We start from the raw sequence: 21469 nt of genomic DNA, 5'->3' as shown, positions 1-21469 counted from the left end.
ATGTCTTGAATGGAAAAAAATCAGAAGGTTCCAAATCAACGCCATTTTGTAATGGCAGCTCTTCATATAATTAGTCAAACTTGTCGTTTTAACATCGTTTATAGCATATGCTTATGGTTGAATCGTTTTTGTAGCATTCTATTGAATAAATATCAGAATATTTCTCCTTTTTGTTCTTGTGTTTGAAATATTGATATTTTTTGGTCTGACCTTTGACCTCAATTTCACAAAATTGTGACCACTCTGGATTTTTACGACCCAACTTTTCTTATTGTACACGTTGTCCTCTTTCCATCGATATATAATTTAGGTGTGTGTTCTTCCGGACCATTAAAGTTTTAAAAAATGAACTCTGGTTGCAGTACTAATAATATATATTTTTTTTATAAATCATATGAAAAAATTTATTTTGTCCAAAAATATGTGTAGAATTGCCATTTTTGGTCAATATGTCTATTTTAACTTGTTTGTAATAGAAAAACAAAGGATATAGGGTATTCATCCATGATAATTTAAATCAGTACATGCATCTAAAAAAACACAAATAGAGCTAAGGAACAGTGATTTTATTGCTGTTCTTCTTCTAAAAATCACAGTGACATCATAGTGGTAGTCTGAAATAAAGTGTCCTTGTAATACTAAAATTTTCATTTATTAATTACTATGGGGTGTTTAACTACCCATGAGGATCTCGGCATATCATCTCGCATAGTGGGTGAAGATATCATATTGAATGTCTTGAATAAATTATAACATTTTAGAAAGTTCATAGGCTAAATAATGACTCTTATCCTGTATCCTCCTTTGTGTAAAACCTCTAAAACTATAGTCAGTGTGTATAAATGTGATGTGATGGTTTGTAAGTGAAGTTTTACCACTGTCTTACCACTGTACTGTAGCAGATCTGAAACATTTCAATTACTATCCATGACCTAAATCCTATGCTATAGGGATTAAATGCTTGGTTAGGTTGCGCAATAATAGCTTTTTTAACAAATATTTCTATTGAGTGCTTACCATCTATGTCTAATAAAACTTTTTCATTCGTTGTTTTCTTGGCATCCTTTAAAATAAATCCTGCCTGCATCTGTTAATTGTTATTACAGAAAGAAGAATCTGAAGATATACCAACTGTTCCAATGAAGAAGATTTTAAAGATGAACGGACCAGAATGGCATTTAATTATGATAGGAATTATTGTCTCTATCCTGGCTGGGGCATTTCAGCCAATGTTTGCCATTATCCTGTCGGAATTTTTAAAGGTTTGTTGGCCACAGACCACAATTAATTCCTCTATCAGTTCTTTATAACTTTTTGTCTCATTAAAAAAATTGCACCGAATCTTTTTGTCAAATTTTTTGTGTGTGTAATGGATAGTACTAGTCCAAAAATATATCCAAAATTCAGAAAGATTGCAGTCACACATCTTACAAATTTAGCCAATACACATCCATACCCCTATTGACAAGTCAAGAGATGTTCCGAAAACTGTAAATATTACCTTTTTGCACTTGGCCTAATCACTCATTCCAAATCAAAATCAGTTAAAATACAACATCCAAAAATTTATTTCACCTCTCTTCTTTCATTTCCACCAAAAAAAATCTAAGAAATGAGTGAGGAAGGGAAAGAAAAAAAATTAAGGAAAAATACACTCTAATTAAAAGGAACTATATTCGTGGACAAGGAAAAGCGGGGTCATTAATTGTGGTCTTGGGCCTATTAAGGGCCTAAAACTTGACAAATTCTAATAAAACTTGGCATGATTCAAGCTTAGTATATTATAAAACAGTTTACAAAGTTTCAAAGCCGTATGATACGAAATAAAAAAAATATGGCATTTTTTATATCTGAACTTTGGGTGCTGAATTGTGGCGTTGAATTAGAACAATTTCAACTATCAAATTTGAGCTTCTAAAAACCAAAAGATATCAAAACTAACACTTTTTAATGTCTCTATGTATAAGTTTACATCTATTTAAAGCAACAGAAAGCATACTTCATGTATCAGACTTATGAAAAATTGCCGGAAGTTAATTTTATATGAGTCTGTGCCAAAAAATAGAGGTTTTCAAATAAAGTGAGGCCTTATATCAAATGTAATATTTTTCACTTACCACAATTTTCTGAAGTTGTTAAGGTATCAAAAAAAATTTAACATGTTATAAATGTACTTTTAATGGAAATATAAGTTTCAAATAGCATAACACATGAGGATAAAATGGTCTTTAGCTATGTCATGCTTAAAAAAACAGGTTGTCAATTTAGGCCGTTCCCCTCATTTGCATATTAAAAAGCATATAAATGATATGGGAGATGAAGATATGCTTCTTTTTGCTTAAATCTGTGCTTAGATATGATAAAACATGGAGCCTGGATGTAACAAGACTGTCACTTCCAACTATATATGTAGACAGTATGGTCTGATGCAAAGTTTATTAACTTTACTGTTTAAAACCTGAATGAAATTTCAGCCTCAAAAGGCCAATATTTTAACCACTAGCTATCCAACAGAAGAAAGTAAAGGTAATCTGTGAAACAGAAATGGTTAAGCAACCAGTAATAAGTGTTTTTGATATAGATTCATAGCAATCTGTTTAGAATACAACTTTTAAGTGCATAGAACTTCACGTTTCACCTGCTGCGTATACTGACCGTCAGACTTAGACTATTAAAACAGCCCATTTTGCCCTCTTTTTATGTTTTTATCTACATTTTTTTGGTGTTCAGAGTTCACAAATAAGTTAAACAACTGAAATAAATACCACAAACACAAATAGATATCAGAAAAAAACCTGTCACAAAGAAATATTAAGCATGCTGTTTTTGAACAAATTTTGAAAAAAGTGAAAAAGCTACATTTTGGGCATTTAACCTGAAAAGTGACTTTTTCACAAAATTTCTATCAAATGAAAGTGAAAATCATTTCTTCTCATGTAGTTTGACAAATTAATACCAATAGATCATTCAGAGAAGATGCCCAAGTAAAAATTCAAAATTTGCTGAAATGCACCTCTTAGGCCACAGACCACAATTAATTCCTCTATCAGTTCTTTATAACTTTTTGTCTCATTAAAAAAATTGCACCGAATCTTTTCGTCAAATTTTTTGTATGTGTAATGTATAGTACTAGTCCAAAAATATATCCAAAATTCAGAAAGATTGCAGTCACACATCTTACAAATTTAGCCAATACACATCCATACCCCTATTGACAAGTCAAGAGATGTTCCGAAAACTGTAAATATTACCTTTTTGCACTTGGCCTAATCACTCATTCCAAATCAAAATCAGTTAAAATACAACATCCAAAAATTTATTTCACCTCTCTTCTTTCATTTCCACCAAAAAAAATCTAAGAAATGAGTGAGGAAGGGAAAGGAAAAAAATTAAGGAAAAATACACTCTAATTAAAAGGAACTATATTCGTGGACAACGAAAAGCGGGGTCATTAATTGTGGTCTTGGGCCTGTTGAAATAGTATTTATGATCTGTTAAAAAATGTACATTTCTGCACTGCCAAAGCAGAATTGTATATACTATTTTTAAACTGCTTATCTAGGTATATTTTCTGTTGCTATTACCAAGTGCATCTTGATTAATAAAACAAAAATTCAAGCAGTCTTCTTTAAGCCTTTTATATGCCATACAAGGAATTGACTGTTACATAAGAAAGTGTTTGTATTCAGGAATCCTAGATAGAGTACCCATGATATAGAATAAAATATGTGATATTTTTTAGGTGTTTACAATTCAAGATGATGATGAAGCTAAATCTACATCTGAAATGTTAGTTGGAATAATAATGGCTGTAGCTGTTGGTTCAGCTACCTGTAAACTTATTGTTGTAAGTAACTGTAAATGCTATTATGTTATATTATTTGAAAAATTGACATGTTCTCATTTGAATTATTCAGTTTTGATATTTTATACTTGATTTTTTAATGTTTTTAGGGATGGACTTTGATCCTGTAACTTCAGAAATTATTGTGTGTATTTTTTTTTTTTATTATGATTGATATAAAACTTGGACATGATGTAATCTTCAAGATCAAGATCATTCACTTTTTATGGTCAACTTTACACTTGTTCACTGACAGCAGACATTGCAGGCAATACACAGGGTCCTGCGGAACCATTATTAATTTTATTGTATAGCAAAACTTGAAAAGCTGTTTCAAACATATTTTTTACTTGCTGAAATTAACTATGCAGATATTTGCATTTGTGCGTGCTAACTGCATATACAAAGTAATGAAAGAAAGTTTAAGCCTGTGAGAGAAGAAAAGTTGACAAAAATGCTTTTATCATTTGAGAATTTTTTGCAGATCACATGATTTGTTTATATGGCTGCTGTCTTTTGAAGCCAGGACAGGGGGAGATAACTGTTTTTAACATGATGATTTTATTGTAGAATTTGGCATTCTGTATAGCTGGTGGAAACTTGACAACAAGGTTAAGGAAGTTGGCTTTTAAGTCACTTGTTTGGCAGGTATGATAACTAAATATATACTTTTGTACCAGCAACAAATTATCAATATTTGTTAGACACATAATTATCATAAAAAAACAACATTACAGATTTATGAATAAATTGGCATCAAAACTAATATATCATCAAAACTAATATATGTTCTTGCAAACTCAAAGAATACAGAAATATGAGTAAAAAAGTTGTAGTACATTGTATAAGAAACTATAGGAAATATATGTTATGATAAAATTGTGAATGGAAATGTGGAATGTGTCAAAGAGACAACAACAGGGCCATAGAGCAGACAACAGCCGAAGGCCATCAATGGGTCTTCAATGCAGCAAGAAACTCCTGCACCCGGTGGCATTCTTCAGTTGGCCCCTAAACAAATATGTATACTAGTTCAGTGATAACTCTGAATTATACACAAGAAACTAAAATTAAAAATCATACAAGACTAACAAAGGCCAGAGGCTCCTAACTTGGGACAGACGCAAAATTGCGGTGCAGTTAAACCAATCTTAGATAAAGAGTTTAAGTGATGATAAGCAACCTAAACTGTAACCCCTTTTTGTTTTAAATTAGATTTAGATGGGTTTTTTTTTCCACAAATGATATCCTCAGTTATTATTTGTTGATATTTTAGATTTTCCTTTTTATTACTATTTTTATCTTTTTTGTCTCATCTGTCACAAGTCAGAAACATATGATCAGATGCTAACATCTAAGAATCAAATAACTGTTTAAAGATAACAAATCTAATGATTAGCCATATTATACATTTTCAAAGAATTGACAGTTACTGAAAGCAAGCTCAATAAACTTTAGAAAACATTGTTTTTAAGATTCATGATTAATACTGTACAGAAAGACATGATCCTTTGCAATGCTCAGAAGAACTGTCTTCATCAGGTCTCAAGTTTCTCGGTTGGGATGAAATAAAGATTTTAAACAAAAGCAGTATTTTTATGTTCATAAATTAAAATGTAAACTTATGAACTTATTGTTTCAGGATGTAGAATACTTTGATGACCACAGAAATACTGTTGGTTCCTTAATAACTAAGCTTTCATCTGATGCCACACTTGTACAAGGGGTGAGTGTTTATATTTCAAATTATTAACATACATAAGCTAAGTTCATAATTTAAATATCACAAATGATCAGCAACACAAAGAATAACTAGTATATATGTTGTGTACAAGATATATGTTTGTACAAATTATAATTTGTACGGGGTTTTTGTCGAGCCTGCAACTTTTGTTGCAGAAAGCTCGACATAGGGATAGTGATCCGGAGACGGCGGCGGCGTTAGCTAACTTCTTAAAAGGTGAAAGACCTGGATGCTTCATACTTTGTATATAGGTGCCTCATGTTAAGAAGTTTCCGTCAGTCACATGTCCAATGTCCTTGACCTCATTTTCATGGTTCAGTGACCACTTGAAAAAAAAGTTCAAAATTTTTGTGATGTTGAATTCTCTCTTATTATAAGTAATAGGATAACTATATTTGGTATGTGCGTACCTTGCAAGGTCCTCATGCCCGTCAGACAGTTTTCACTTGACCTAGACCTCATTTCATGGATCAGTGAACAAGGTTAAGTTTTGGTGGTCAAGTCCATATCTCAGATACTACATGTATAAGTAATAGGGCTAGTATATTTGGTGTATGGAAGGACTGGAAGGTGAACATGTCGAACTGGCAGGTGTCATCTGACCTTGACCTCATTTTCATGGTTCAGTGGTTATAGTTAAGTTTTTGTGTTTTGGTCTGTTTTTCTCATACTTTATGCAATAGGTCTACTATATTTGTTGTATGGAATGGTTGTAAGGTGTACATGTCTAGCAGGCAGATGTCATCTGACCTTGACCTCATTTTCATGGTTCAGTGGTCAAAGTTAAGTTTTTAAGTTTGGTCTTTTTATCTAATATTATATGACAAAGGTCAACTATATTTGGTGTGTGGAAATATATTATGATCTATATGTCAGTCCCGCAGGTTTTATTTGACCATGACCTCAATTGCACGGTTCATTGCACAGTGTTAAGTTTTGGTCTATTTTTCTTAAACTATAAGTAATAGGTCAACTATATTTGTTGTATGGAAGCTTTGTTAGCTGTACATGTCTGCCTGGCATGGTTCATCTGACCTTGACCTCATTTTTATGGTTCATTGGTCTTTGTTTAGCTATCTTGGTTAATGTTAAGTTTATGTGACAGTTGTAATCAAGCTTTATACTTAGGATATCAACATAATATCAATGATTAGTAAAGAAGGCGAGACATTTCAGTGTGTGCACTCTTGTTGTACAAGTTATTAGTTTTTTGACACATACCTTCTAGAACCAGGTGATAAAAGTGTATCTGTTATAATTTATCAGTTTAATGTCTTAAACTCAAATTTATATACTTCAACCTAACATTTAGTGCTATTCTCTTTGTTTTCAAACTGAAAATGAGGACACCTGAATAGTTTAAATTCTATATATAAACTATATTTTAATCCTGCTAATTAACCCCTCTTTCAGGTTATACTGCATGTATCTAAGATTCACTTGTCCCTCAATACACTCATTGTACTACAATGCTGGCTTAAATTATTTTTAACTCCGTCATTCTGATTTTCTTAGAGCATCTTCCTTCAGCCATGACAAAAGTTTACTTATTTTATAACAAGTAAAAATTCTTACAGGAAATGTTAACAGTAATTTTCCATTTGTCAAAATAAAATCCAAGATTAATATTTAGAGAAGTTGAAGTATATTCCTGAAATGATTGTCATATAGAATAACACTATTTACAAATATCTATTGGGGGTCTGTGAATAAAATCATCATATATACCAGGATCAATTTTGTACGCCAGACACATGTTTTGTTAACAAAAGACTCATCAATGAAGTTTTAAATCAGTTATAAAGGACAAATAATGTACAAAGTTGAAGTGAATTGAGGTCTTAAAATTCTGACCCGTTTGTAGTATATTTTGAAATTTGATATTGTTTCAGTGCCATAATTTCTTATTTCAGGCAACTGGTTCAAAAATTGGAGTAACATTAGAAGCCCTTACCACCATCTCTGTTGCACTTGGAATTTCATTTTACTATAGCTGGAAGTTAACACTGGTTACACTCGGATTCATGCCATTTATGATTGCTACTGGAATTGTACACAGTAAAATCCTGACAGGATTTGCAAGGGGAGATAAAAATTCCTTAGATCAAGCAGGAAAGGTAAGGATAGTTATCATGATGATATTTTAAATGCAGATTTTTCTTTCCAATCATTGAAAGCATAGATTATCTAGGTGGGCCTGAAGTAACTAGATTTCTTTTTATAATAATTGTGTTGCCAAAGGTAAGAAGGCAGTGGGGCTTTATGAGGACCACTTCTGCTTATTGATTTTTGATTGAGTGATTTTGGGTTTTCTATACCAACACTTGGACTCTTCCAATTCTGTTTTATAATGAAGAGACTTGCAAGTGAAAGATATCTTTCAAATAAAACTCATTATTTTTCTTCGTACTGTTTGGTTATCATCTCATTTTTCTGGATTACCTTCAAGACAGTTTTTAAAAGATGAATTTTGATTTGAAACATAGCATACATGATTAATCAAAAAAGAATATGAAAATAGTCTGCCAACCAGAGACAAATCATCTAAAGACTCAGGTTAAGTTGTATGTCTGATTAAAAAACAGCAGAGAAAAGTTCAGTGAAAAAAACTAAACTTAAAATGTATAGTAAATATGTGATGCATTGGCTGCTTCATTTCATGAATTGATGAGTTAATTTGAAACGTTTTTTGTTTATTTCAGCTATTTTCTGAGGTTGTAGATAATGTAAGAACAGTAGTATCATTGACAAGAGAAGAAACATTTATAGGACTGTTTAATGGACATATAAAACATGTTTATGTGTAAGTACATTGTATTAGCAAATTGATAAAAACATTGTTAGCTACTCATTTTAATTTTTCATAAATGATTAAGGTAGCTGTCTTCCTCCGTCTTGGATGTTAAAATAGCAGATGATGATTGGTCTATATCTTTGATTAAATGTGCAAATTTCGAGAGTAGTATGTAATTCAGGTGAAAGACTGTTAATGTTGATATAGAAATTAATGTGTTTTATCATATTGATGGCTGTATTTAAAAAAAAACTGAATATTTTTGTTTGATTCATTTTTTTAATGTATACAAAATCTGTCAATTTTGATTCAATGTATATAAAATCTGTCAATTTTGCACAACTTGCAGCGAGAAAAAAGCCTAGTGACCTCTATTTTTTGTTCAATTTGAAAATTGATATGTTATATATTTGTTTTTCATTCACTTTTTGTACATAAATTAGGCTGTTAGTTTTCTTGTTTGAATTGTTTTACATTTGTCAATTAGGGGCCTTTTAAAGCTGACTATGTGGTATAGACTTTGCTCATTGTTGAAGGCTGTATGGTTACCTATACATATAGTTATTAATTTCTGCGTCATTTGGTTTCTTGTAGAGAGTTGTCTCATTGGCAATCATACCACATCTTCTTTTTTATATGATATAAACTACATTTTGACTAATTATTAAAAAATGCTATGGATTTTAATTTTATACATAACTCTTATTAAGAGGTCAATCTAGAATGTTATTGTTTACTGTATGTGTAACATGTATTTGTATTATATACAGATCATCTAGGAAGAGGGCAGTCCTGAATGGTATTGTTTACTGTATGTGTAACATGTATTTGTATTATATACAGATCATCTAGGAAGAGGGCAGTCCTGAATGGTATTGTTTATAGTATGTGTAACATGTATTTGTATTATATACAGATCATCTAGGAAGAGGGCAGTCCTGAATGGTATTGTTTACTGTATGTGTAACATGTATTTGTATTATATACAGATCATCTAGGAAGAGGGCAGTCCTGAATGGTATTGTTTACTGTATGTGTAACATGTATTTGTATTATATACAGATCATCTAGGAAGAGGGCAGTCCTGAATGGTATTGTTTATAGTATGTGTAACATGTATTTGTATTATATACAGATCATCTAGGAAGAGGGCAGTCCTGAATGGTATTGTTTACTGTATGTGTAACATGTATTTGTATTATATACAGATCATATAGGAAGAGGGCAGTCCTGAATGGTATTGTTTATAGTATGTGTAACATGTATTTGTATTATATACAGATCATCTAGGAAGAGGGCAGTCCTGAATGGTATTGTTTACTGTATGTGTAACATGTATTTGTATTATATACAGATCATATAGGAAGAGGGCAGTCCTGAATGGTATTGTTTATAGTATGTGTAACATGTATTTGTATTATATACAGATCATCTAGGAAGAGGGCAGTCCTGAATGGTATTGTTTACTGTATGTGTAACATGTATTTGTATTATATACAGATCATCTAGGAAGAGGGCAGTCCTGAATGGTATTGTTTATAGTATGTGTAACATGTATTTGTATTATATACAGATCATCTAGGAAGAGGGCAGTCCTGAATGGTATTGTTTACTGTATGTGTAACATGTATTTGTATTATATACAGATCATATAGGAAGAGGGCAGTCCTGAATGGTATTGTTTATAGTATGTGTAACATGTATTTGTATTATATACAGATCATCTAGGAAGAGGGCAGTCCTGAATGGTATTGTTTACTGTATGTGTAACATGTATTTGTATTATATACAGATCATATAGGAAGAGGGCAGTCCTGAATGGTATTGTTTATAGTATGTGTAACATGTATTTGTATTATATACAGATCATCTAGGAAGAGGGCAGTCCTGAATGGTATTGTTTACTGTATGTGTAACATGTATTTGTATTATATACAGATCATATAGGAAGAGGGCAGTCCTGAATGGTATTGTTTACTGTATGTGTAACATGTATTTGTATTATATACAGATCATATAGGAAGAGGGCAGTCCTGAATGGTATTGTTTATAGTATGTGTAACATGTATTTGTATTATATACAGATCATCTAGGAAGAGGGCAGTCCTGAATGGTATTGTTTATAGTATGTGTAACATGTATTTGTATTATATACAGATCATCTAGGAAGAAAGCAGTCCTGAATGGTATTGTTTATGGTATATCTAACAGTATAATGTACTTTGCTTATGCTGGTGCCTTTACTTATGGATCTTATCTAGTACAACAAGGGGAGCTGGAGTTTCATCTTGTATTCAGGTATGATAAACAGTTAGTCCAAACAATTATGGCTTCTTGAAATTGGAATGCATGAAAATAAATGAATCCAAAATAGGCTATTTTTATAAAACATACATGTGTTACATCATTCTAACTGGAAGTTTAGATATATGAATACGATTCCAAAACAAGATGTTCATAGCTTATATTATAAACTCTTTCTGTTCCTTTCAATTACCAGCTCTTCTGCTATTATGTTGGCTTTAAGTTTTTTCTTCTACTATTATGTTGGCTTCATTTTTTGGCTTTGAGTTTTTGTTCTTGATATGACCTAATTCTGATTATACTCCTTTTTCTTTCCAGAGTATTCGGTGCAATTATATTTGGAGGAATGCATGTTGGTCGAACATTATCAAATTCCATGGACTTCAAGAAAGGACAATTAGCAGCAGGCAGACTATTCCAGGTTATTGAGAGAACACCTAAAATAGATGCACAGGAAGACAAGGGAGAAAAGCCAGTAAGTCAAAATTATTTTTTAGTGGACTGTGTTACCCTGTAATCGCAGTATTATACAGTAATGGCCTTTGTCAAAGTAAATATTCAAACCAATCCAAGGTTTTATTCCATGAAATCAGAAGGTAGGACATTATTATGTTGGTTTTTTTTTAATGAACAGTATTTTTTAACCCGACTTCAACAAATGAAAAGATTGAATAACTAGTTATTCCTTTGATGTTCAAAAGCCAACAAAATTTAATAACATTATTTTTCTATGTGCATATTCCCAAGTAGTTATTGCCTACATTAAATTTGCTGTTGGAAGAAGATTTTTTTGTTGTTGATGGAAAGAAACCATGCTTTTTATCTATAGATTGATACTATCTAGTGGAATTTAATATTTTAATTTTTAGGCTTTAGCATTGTTAATGTGTAGAAAAGGATAATGATATATACTAATGTAATTATGAGCTTAGAATAAAATTACTATTTTCACTCTGTCTAGGAAAAAATTGATGGAGATATTGAACTAAGCAAGGTGATGTTCCATTACCCAGCTAGACCAGATGTACAAGTTCTTAAAGGACTGACAATCAAGGTCAAACAAGGGGAGACCATAGCTTTAGTGGGGACCAGTGGGTGTGGCAAAAGTACAACAGTCCAGTTATTGGAAAGGTTTTATGATCCCAAAGAGGGCCAAGTGGTAATTTTTTTGATAACTTTGTGATAAATTTATGATTAAATTATTTGACACCTTGGTAGAACACATTTTTATAATGACCCTCTTATATTGGACCTGATTGAAAAATACACACAATGTACAGTTTCTATTGAAAGACTCTGTCAATGGAACTATTGCTTTCAACAATTCTGTTGTCATCTATGGTAAGAATACCTATCACATTAATTTGACAATTGATACCATGAATAGAATGCTGTGGTAAAAAAAATATTTCTTTACATTTGTATTTAAGTGTAGATGAACTGGTCCCATTAGAGATTTTTAAAAGCTTTCATTTTAAAAGGATTTAAATACATACTCACAAGATGATATATATATTTATTTAAAAAAAATATTTCTTAATGATCTAAAAATACAGAGCATTTTGAAGAGTCTCAGATTTGATCTCCATGAAACAATTTTCAAAGACGAGCAGAGTAAACCAGAATGATTTTAAAGATAGCTTAAATTCACCTGTCATTTAATTTTCTTTCTAATTGCAGATGCTTGACAGTAGAAATGTCAAAGACTTAAACATAAACTGGTTACGATCCCAGATAGGAATAGTTTCTCAGGAACCAGTCTTATTTGACACAAGCATTGCAGAGAATATTGCCTATGGTGATACATCACGAAATGTACCTATGACAGAGATCATTGAAGTAGCTAGATCAGCAAATATACATACTTTTATTGAAAGTCTTCCTCATGTAAGTGATTCAGTATGAATAAGAATGAAGTACATTGTACATATCTTTGGTTACATGTAATTTGGATATTCTTTATCAATTTTTATTTCATATTTAAGTGATATATGTGAATATATAGATAATAACTGTTTAGTGTCTTTAAATATCAACTGTATTTGTACAAGGCTAAGAATCAGGTGTAATGCAAGCTTCAGCAAGCTATTACTCCTGTTTGGAGTGAAGTAAGAAATTTCATAAACCGTTAATACAAGTTTGTTGATCCCATGAATCTATGAATAATTTTGACAGTTTGAAGAAAGGACACCAGCCTTTAAGTCGTCTCAAAATGAAAAAAATCAAATGTACAGAAATAGAAATACTCAATTTTATCACCAAATTGTAAGAAAAAAAATTTATACAAAAAATTGAGTCAAACTTAATCAAATTAAACATCAGGAAATTTTAAAAGATTTATACATGATGAATTTATCACTTCCAACAGGGGTATGAAACAAATGTTGGTGATAAAGGAACACAACTTAGTGGTGGACAAAAGCAGAGAGTTGCAATAGCTAGAGCTTTAGTGAAGAATCCTAAAATACTTCTACTGGATGAAGCAACATCAGCATTAGATACAGAAAGTGAAAGAGTAAGTGATGTATCAAATACGTTATGCACAACAAGTAAAACATTTCTTCATTCTCATGTTTAAACTTAATTTTGTGTGTGAAATTAAAATATTTTATTAAGTATGCACTTTATACCGAGTGTGGTGTCATTTTGAGAACAGTTATACAAAAGTAAATTTTCCAAAATAGACATATTGTCTATCTAGTCATTGTTTATGCTATGTTTTAGCTAATTCACTTTATAAAACAAGGTTGAGATTGGGTAACTAAACTTTTTTCCGAACAACTTTGAATTGAAATAAATCTTATCATTTTACTAACAATTCTTTTAAAATGTATTTAAAAACATTATTTGAATCATTGCTGCTCTTTTCACAAAAAAAATTTGATAGAAATTAATCAAAAGTTTAACTAAAATGTACTTATGAGTATTTTTTCTCATTAGATTTTTTTGTTAAAAGGGTTAAAGCACTGTTGTATGCTTTATTGATTGTTAACTTAAAATACAGTCAGAAAAATAGTCAATTCCATTGGTTGTTCTTTCAGATTGTTCAGGAGGCCCTGGATAAAGCACAACAAGGACGGACATGTTTGGTTATAGCTCATAGATTATCTACCATCAGGAACTCAAACAAAATAGCCATCATACACAAAGGAGAGGTTGTAGAGTTAGGAAACCATGCAGAACTTATGGCATTTAAAGGAATTTATTACAAATTAAGTACCCACAATCAAGGGAAATAATCCAACTAGTAACCAAAGTGGAACAATGACAATCATGTACCTTTGCTAATGTCAGGATCTGTCTTATTATATAATGCATGCAAGTTCTGAAACAATCTTTTAGGATACGCTGATTGTCGGTGTTTAATGCAACTTTCAGCAAACTTGGCTGCATCACAATGGCCAGTTCTCGTTGGTGGAGAAAGCTAATGTATTGGATGGAAAACCACTAACCTTCAACACGAAAAACTGGTTATGATAAATCAATTAAGATTGGAGGCAATCACATCTTGCCACATGAGGGTTTCAAACTCACAACCTCAGTGTTGACATGCTATTCATTAATGCAGCTGAACTATATAGACCACTTGGCTATTGAGTCCCTTCAATCCTTTAGGTATAAAACCACTAATTTAAGCCCAGTCAAAAAGAACATACATGAAATGAAAACTTAATGACTGTGAGTCACTGTAGAACTATTGTTGAAACTTTTTCTTAAATTATAATACAAAAGTTTTGAAATTAAAATAGGTGGGCATATTTGGGTCAGAGCAACAAAAAATGTTTTTGCACTTCCAAACTTCCATAAGTGTGCTCTAATATGCAATTAAAAGTATTTTGAATTTTTCAGTGAAGTACAGTTTTGACATAAAAGGTCTGTCACTTTATTTGAACTTGTGACAAAAGAGATATAAATGTTTAAAATGACAAAATTTAACATATAAAGCAAAGGGGCTATGAATTAGTGGTTTATTTCTTCTAAGGGAACTGTGGGGAACTTTTTTACCCACATGACCAACAGTTTTTAAATAGTTGAACAAAAAATTGTTATGTTTTTTATATTTTGTTGTTACGGTTTACTTTATTTTGTTATTTATTGTTCTACAGAATTTTATTACATGACTTATTTATTGCAATATGAAAATACACATAAATGTTGAATGTTGTCCACAATTTAAAAGAATTAGTATTTGCCAAATTTATTTCATTAATTAATAATACCTCCTTCTGATGTTATTTATTTAATTTGTTGATTGCATCATTCATATTTGTCCTCAAGAAATTTTTTGATTGCCAAGATATTTGCCATTCTTGAATGTGATAGTTTTCAGGTTGGACAGATTTGCCCATTTTTTCTGGAATTAATGGAAATTGATTACTTTTTCTGTTTGTTTGCCTGTCATTTGTAGTTTGCAAAGTTTTTTAAAAATCTTCTCCTATAATAAATGTCTGCATGATTGTTTGGTTTACATTTTGGATAACATAAACTCAGTCATAGGATTGTGGATTGTGCCTGATATACATATGATGAAGACATAATTTTTCAATCAGTTTAATTGAAGTCCGGAGCTGGCATGTCAGTTAACTGCTAGGAGTCTGATGTTATTTATGTATTATTGTCTTTTTGTTTATTTTCTTTGGTAACATCTTCTGACATCAGACTCGGACTTCTCTTGAACTGAATTTTAATGTGCGTATTGTTATGCGTTTACTTTTCTGCATTGGCTAGAGGTATAGGGGGAGGGTTGAGATCTCACAAACATGTTTAACCCTGCCACATTTTTGCGCCTGTCCCAAGTCAGGAGCCTCTGGCCTTTGTTAGTCTTGTATTATTTTTAATTTTAGTTTCTTGTGTACAATTTGGAGTTTAGTATGGTGTTCATTATCACTGAACCAGTATATATTTGTTTAGGGGCCAGTTGAAGGACGCCTCCGGGTGCAAGAATTTCTCGTTGCATTGAAGACCTGTTGGTGACCTTCTGCTGTTGTCTGCTCTATGGTCGGGTTGTTGTCTCTTTGGCACATTCCCCATTTCCATTCTCAATTTTATATCTACACACTATGGTACTACTCTTCCTAACCCCTCATTACAACTTCCTGACAAGTGTAATCATATAGATAAATGCACATCTTATTTTGTTATTGATGTTAATTATTTTCGTTTTTTTTTATGTATACTTTTCCTCTCCATTGGTACAAACTTTTTACAATAATCCGTATTATTTGTTTTGAAATTGTGGGTCTTAATTATATAAAGGGAATAGATAAAGGGATTGTTTTTATAAATTTGTGACACTTTTCTGGAATGGCACTAACTTTAACAGTGACATCACAACTTATTAATAAACTCATTCTTAAATGTAAGTAATGATATTCTGAGAATCATCTGCCTATTTTATGAAAATAATAATGCATTAACTATGTATTTTTGGCAGAGCTATTTATTCTTATACTCTTTAAAAATATTTTTTTTTATGTTTGAAATTCTTAATAAAAATTGTTGATATAAAAATAACCCTTTATTCTAAAATGGAAAAAGTAGCATGATTTTAGAATTTTTATAGTTCAGTTTGGTGAATTCTCTAAGAAGTAGTCATTGATAAATTAAAATAAAGGCAACAGTAGTATACCGCTGTTCAAAACTCATAAATCCATGGACAAAAAACAAAATCTGGGTAACAAACTAAAACCAAGGGAAACGCATTAAATATAAGAGGAGAACAACGACATAACACCGAAACGTAACACACACAGAAACGGACCAAGCATCAGACAAAACACCACGAGAATAACAAATATAACATGAAAACCAAATACATGAATTTGGGATAGACAAGTACCGTGCCACGTCTTATCTCAATTTCTCAAAAATAAGAGAAAACACAAACGACTCAACGTTAAAATGCAACACACACAGAAACGAACAATAATATAACAATGGCCATCTTCCTGACTTGGTACAGGACACTTTTAAAGGGGAATAAAAGTGGTGGGTTGAACTTGGTTTTGTCAAACATTTTATTAAAATTTTTGATTGATATATATTGCAATATTATAACTGTGATAGGTTAATTTTATTGCAGCTAACAATATACAAATATTAATGCTTTGTTTATTTAGTTTTGTATCATTTTTTCCTTTATTTTGTAATAAGCATTTTTAATTATTTGTATTCAGCAAAAGTCAATTTATAAGTTGGTATGTTTTCTAGGTACAATGTATAATAGTATCTTTATTATTTATATTATGGCATATCTTTGGAATCTCATATATTTATAGTTATACCCACTTTATACATGTGTATTCTTATATCATTACAATATATTTATGATTTGTGTTTTTTACTGAAAAAGATCTGCTGTAACTTTAAATATATGTTATATTGACCAAAATCATCATTTAACATCTTGTCATTTATAGACAATGAGTTTTTAGGAATTCATCAATGGCTTTATAGTGTTACTGGAAATAGGAAAATATTATTTATAAATAACATTCAAAATATAGTAAAGTGGTAAACTTTCCGTTTACATTTAATAATTATTTGACAATTGCTTTTTCTTGCAAATGTAACCTCGCTTAATCTTGAATCCCATATATAAGGCACATGATTTTAGCAGTTGTAAAACATTTGCAATGATTATTGATAAATAACGTCTTGTGTTCTTTTTTTTACACTAGGCTTTATACAAGTTGATGTTGTATGTGTTTACTTATTTATTGGTACTTTTGGTTTATACCATTGATAATTTTGACTACTTATTGACTTATTGATAAAGTGCACATTACAAAAAAAAGAATCTAAACACATATGGCCAAAAAAACTAAAGGTCAATTGATATTATCAGAAAATAGTTGGTTCATCGATATACTTTTTTTTAAATTTCGGAGAATAAGTAGGCTGCTCGGCTATTCTCTTCCAAAATGTAAAAGTAGTCCCATCAATAATTGAGAATTTGTAATTGAAAAATAAATGTGTTTGACACAAATATTCTTGAAAGGTCAACACAATAATGATGGTGTCCAGTAAAACATTTGAAAAATAACTTCAACTTTTCTCCCATAAACACTCTGTTAAATAGCGGTTTTTATAAGCAGCAACTCTCTAGTCAAGAAAATCATTACCCAGTCAAAACAAATCAAAGACTGTTTACAATTGATTTTTGCTACTTCTCATCTTAGCACTAGGTATTTAGGAACAATAGGAAAGACTAGTCAGTTTGGATGATGAAATATCTTGATCTGGACTGTAGCATTATGAACTAGCATTAAAAAAATCCTGTTCATTTTAGTTCTAAGCAAGGTTCAAATTCATATCACATTAACTTGTTCTTCTCCTGAAATATGTGTGTATTTCTTGTCATGGAACATTAAACACAATCTATAAAGGAAACGGATTTCATTGAATACTATATCAACTAGGAGATATATTATCACTATGTAGATGCTGTTGAAATATTGCTTCATTATCATCAAATGGAAAGTTTAAACTATGAAAATTTACATTATTATTTTCTTCTATAAATTAAAGTGTTTTCCTTCCCTCATTATAAACTGCTATATGCAAATCGAGTTATTGAGACAATCTTACTATAGTAAAAGTGTCGTCTAATTTACGTTCAATGGGTTGAAGTGATCAATACAGTCCTCAAACAAGGAGAAATCTGTATACAGAATGTGAAGCTAAAGTGATAATGCTACGTTCTCTACATATCTCTTTAAAGCCATTGAATAGAGGAGCACATTTTATTCCTGATAGGGATGTGCAAATTGCCTGTTGGATAATACATCCACAGAATGTAACAAGTATAATGTCATTTGAAAATTCAATCATCTAAATGATACCAGTTTGGAAAAACTTATTGTTGGAATCGGTTGAATATTTTTTTTTATAATATTGTGTCATTTCTAAATATGATATTTGTATCTATGATGACCATTCTGTTTTATGAAACAAAGTTGGACCAAATCTTTAATTTAGAATGGGGAATATTTTTGTAAACGCTACAAAAAAAGAATATTAATGAGGTTTGATTGAACAAAAATTGTTGCAGTTCAGTGTTTATGTTGGTCCTTTGTTTTCCTCAGTTTTGGTTTGTGACCTGGATTTGTTTTTCAGCCTAATAGATTTATGACTTTTAAACAGTGGTTTACAACTGTTTACTTTATTTGCATTGCAAAACTTGTAGGTATGAAGATCTTTTAACACCCCTATTTGAAATATTTTATTGATACTTTTGTAAAATATACTTAGCTCTGCTTATTTGAATATAAGATGGTTCCTTTGTAATATTTAATGAAGAACAATAAATGAATTATATACTGGCAGGTTTTACATGAGAAAATTTTGTATTTTACCATTTGTTGTCTATTGTTAAATTTTTCACATAATCTGCAACAATGCATAGATTTGTGTTTCAATGTCAGGTGTCCTTTCAACTTTTTACATTTCCAGTTACATGTATTCCAGGTCTTTCATAATAGTTTCTTGTGTCATTTTGATCAGATAAAATATTTAACCAGCCTATTAGTTCTTTGCTCTAAGTAAAAAGCTGTACCTAAAAAGATATTTTGCTCATTTAAGATATCTCATTAAAATATCTGTTTGTGTAAGGCTGTTATTCATATGTTGTTACTCATGTTCTAAGAATATTGATGGCAATATTTGAAGATGTGGCAACTTTACAAAGTTTTTTTAACGCAAGACGTTTGAAAGGTATTTCCAATATGTGCCATATTTTGATAAATTATATTTCAAAGTATTGTAGCTGGAGGCCTCCCCAAAGATGTATCACTAAACAAATCATCATCAGTACAGATTGATTTTACAGACTAACATATCCATTTATTCAGATTTTCTTGTTGAATTTTGTTATTTTGATGTAACTTGCCATATCATATTGTTTAATAGAAGCTAAGATGTTTTTTTGTTTTTTTTCAAAATAAAAGTTTCAGTCTGTTGTTATTTTATATTTGTGTTTATATTTTATGTTTCAGTGCCTAATTTTATACATTTTTTTGCCATCACTACCTATCATTGGAACAATAACTGATAAACACATTTGAAAATATGGGGTTAATTTCAATGAGTCAGAAACCTACTGATGGCATAGGTTGAGGGCTAAATAAAATATTCATTAGCAACCTACTGATGGCATAGGTTGAGGGATAAATCATATATTCATTAGGTTTAATCATGGATTCTTGCAAAACACAAATAAGGTATCTATCGCTGTATTATGCTTAGCTTGTCCAAATATAAAACGATATCTCTGTTTAAAAGCATTTATTACTTTCTTCCATTGTAGAAGTATCAAGGATTTTGAATTATAACATCTGGTTTTTGCTTTTAATAAACATTATAAAACTAGATAAAAGTGCCTGTACATGTACTACCAATATCTATTAGTGTTATCTATAGTATTTTCGTATTTGGATTCCAAAAGTAGTTTATAAAAATACAAAATTGTTTACAAACATAGGAAAAGGGAGATTTTTCTAAGTAAGATATAATAAGCTTGTTTACTTTCAGAAAGAAAAATAGTACACAGATCTGGTATATTTATAAACGAATGTTAAATCATTAACATTTTTAAGATTGTTTTTTGCTCAAACGATTTATGACAATTGTACAGCTGTATACTACTGTTGCCTCTATTTATCACCAGACATTCTCAAAGATCAAAAGCCTCTTCCATTTTCCTCACGTCTCTTCGGTTGTTACTCATGTCAAGTTTGTACAAAAGAGGAACGAAAGATGCCAGAGGGACAGTCAATAAACTGACAAAGCCATGGCTAAAAATAAAAAGACAACCAGACAGATAACAGTACAGAAGACACAACATAGAAAACTAATGACTATATAACACGAACCCCACCAAAATCGGGAGGTGGTTTCATGTGCTCCGGAAGGGTAAGGAGATTCTGCTCCACATGTGACACCCGTCATGTTGCTTATGTTATTACAAATCGTATAAATAGTCTATTTCGGCAGGTCACATTCGTGAAAAGGGAAGGGTACAGTAGTTACGACATACGAAACATATCCAATATCATCTATGAAACAGTTATTCAATAACGGCCAACCAACTCTTGATGGCGTTCGTAAAATTTACGAAGGGATGATTTCAACTTCAGCATTTGGGACTCTTGGTTTAATAGCTACCTTGTGAGCAGAAATCCTCTATCAAGGAAATCATGATAGGAAATACAAACATGCATATGAAAACTTTGGTGTAAACGAGACATGCATTCAAACTGACTAAAATTTAGAAGTCTTTGTGTCTGCTTGAGTGTTGCAGAATCAAAAATGATATATAATATGGGCATCATTCAGGATATACTGAAGACAAAAGTTGTAATTGAGTATTTGAAACTTTAATGACAAAAGCAATGGCTGTATGAGTACTGTTTTGATAAATATCATGTAAGAATTTGCCAAGCTGTATCGATCCAGTTTACTTGGATCTGATTTTTTCTTCTTTCAGTTGAAAAATAGTATTTGCTTCTTTTCCACTAAGCACACGACATTTAAGTGCAACATTAAAGACCGGTCACATCAGTGACAGAATCATGAGTTTGTCTAGGTATAGCGAAATGTCTTCCTGTGGACTGTAACGTTAAAGCTGGCATGTTTTTAAAATTCCTGCGCGGGGTATTTAAAAGAAGGTTGAATATTCATATTACATTAACATGTTCTCTTTCTTATTACATGTTTTTTTTGTCACTGATCGTTTAATACCAATCTACTTCGGAAACGTAATTCCTTGAATACCATATCAATT

At 31.0% G+C, this 21469-nt stretch overlaps 1 protein-coding gene across 2 annotated transcripts in view; it reads left to right on the top strand.

Annotated features, from left to right (window-relative positions):
• The window catches only part of LOC139510338 (ATP-dependent translocase ABCB1-like), a 40861-nt gene extending 26541 nt beyond the window's left edge, over positions 1-14320 (top strand). The window contains exons 15-26 of one of the 2 annotated variants that reach the window (XM_071296877.1): positions 1107-1262; positions 3743-3847; positions 4415-4492; positions 5487-5570; positions 7502-7705; positions 8291-8391; positions 10540-10680; positions 11005-11161; positions 11648-11845; positions 12367-12573; positions 13055-13201; positions 13728-14320. In XM_071296877.1, the coding sequence (XP_071152978.1) occupies positions 1107-1262; positions 3743-3847; positions 4415-4492; positions 5487-5570; positions 7502-7705; positions 8291-8391; positions 10540-10680; positions 11005-11161; positions 11648-11845; positions 12367-12573; positions 13055-13201; positions 13728-13925 (1776 nt within the window). In that variant the 3' untranslated portion in view covers positions 13926-14320. The remainder of the gene's footprint in view (positions 1-1106; positions 1263-3742; positions 3848-4414; positions 4493-5486; positions 5571-7501; positions 7706-8290; positions 8392-10539; positions 10681-11004; positions 11162-11647; positions 11846-12366; positions 12574-13054; positions 13202-13727) is intronic. The other variant, XM_071296876.1, reaches the window with a different exon arrangement.
• The last annotated feature ends 7149 nt before the right edge of the window (positions 14321-21469 follow it).

Source organism: Mytilus edulis, chromosome 2, assembly GCF_963676685.1.
Source record: "Mytilus edulis chromosome 2, xbMytEdul2.2, whole genome shotgun sequence".
NCBI lineage: Eukaryota > Metazoa > Mollusca > Bivalvia > Mytilida > Mytilidae > Mytilus > Mytilus edulis.
This window is presented reverse-complemented; position numbering and strand designations above follow the sequence as displayed.